Genomic DNA, 933 nt, shown 5'->3' on the forward strand with positions numbered 1-933 from the left:
TGGTGTGTTTATGTCCCCGTAATTTAATGGTTCGGCAAAAGAGACCGATAGAATAAATACCAGGCTTATAAAGAATATGTCCTGGGGTCGATTTGTTCCTCTAAAGCCCCTTAAGGCGGTGATCCAGCATGGCCGCAGTCAAATGACTGAAATAAAAATAGCCATTCGATGTTTTAAAAAATCCAACTATATTCTTTTGCACTCTAGGCACAAGGCCTTAAACTTTTTTTGGGGAGAGGCTAGTCGATTATATCGACCCCAGTACGCAACTGGTACTTAATTTATCGACCCCGAAAGGATGGAAGGCAAAGTCGACCTCGGCTGTATTTTGAACTCAGAATGCAAAGACGGGACGAAATGTCGCTGAGTATTTGGTCCGACGTTGTTAACAGTTCTGTCAAGACATGAAAAAAAGGCGAAACGGAATAAGAACTTACGATGCGGCATCCAGGAGCGAGAGAAACGTATTGAGCACCTCCGATCATGCCAACGTAGGAAGAACAACTGGAAAATAGAAGATATATATATATACATACATATATATACATACATATATATATATATATGGGAGAATATACAAATAATAACAACAGACGAACAGGTGGTGTAAATAACAAAAGTATATATTAGTATGACGCTCGGGAATACGGAAAGTCTTTGACGTTTCGAGCTACGCTCTTCAACAGAAAGAATACGGAGACAAGGAGAAAAACACGGAGAAAAAAAATTGAATAGTGTTCAGTCAACGGTCAATCATAATATATATATATATATATATATATATATACATATGTATGCATATAGAAGAAATATGTATGTGTATGTAGACACACACACACACACACACGCACACACTACGTATACATACACACACACATATATGTATTTATGTATGCGTAAAATTTCTACCCTTTTAGGGAGATCTTTTATTAG

The 933-nt window shown here is 37.3% G+C and overlaps 1 protein-coding gene across 1 annotated transcript in view; it reads right to left on the reverse strand.

Moving 5' to 3' along the window:
- LOC106871202 (uncharacterized) overlaps window positions 1-933 on the reverse strand; it is a 44,745-nt gene that overhangs the window by 41,660 nt on the left and 2,152 nt on the right. Inside the window, exon 2 of the mRNA XM_052975962.1 lies at window positions 438-504. Within this exon, the coding sequence (XP_052831922.1) occupies window positions 438-485 (48 nt within the window). The 5' untranslated portion in view covers window positions 486-504. The remainder of the gene's footprint in view (window positions 1-437; window positions 505-933) is intronic.

The sequence above is a fragment of the Octopus bimaculoides genome, chromosome 23 (assembly GCF_001194135.2).
Source record: "Octopus bimaculoides isolate UCB-OBI-ISO-001 chromosome 23, ASM119413v2, whole genome shotgun sequence".
Lineage (NCBI taxonomy): Eukaryota > Metazoa > Mollusca > Cephalopoda > Octopoda > Octopodidae > Octopus > Octopus bimaculoides.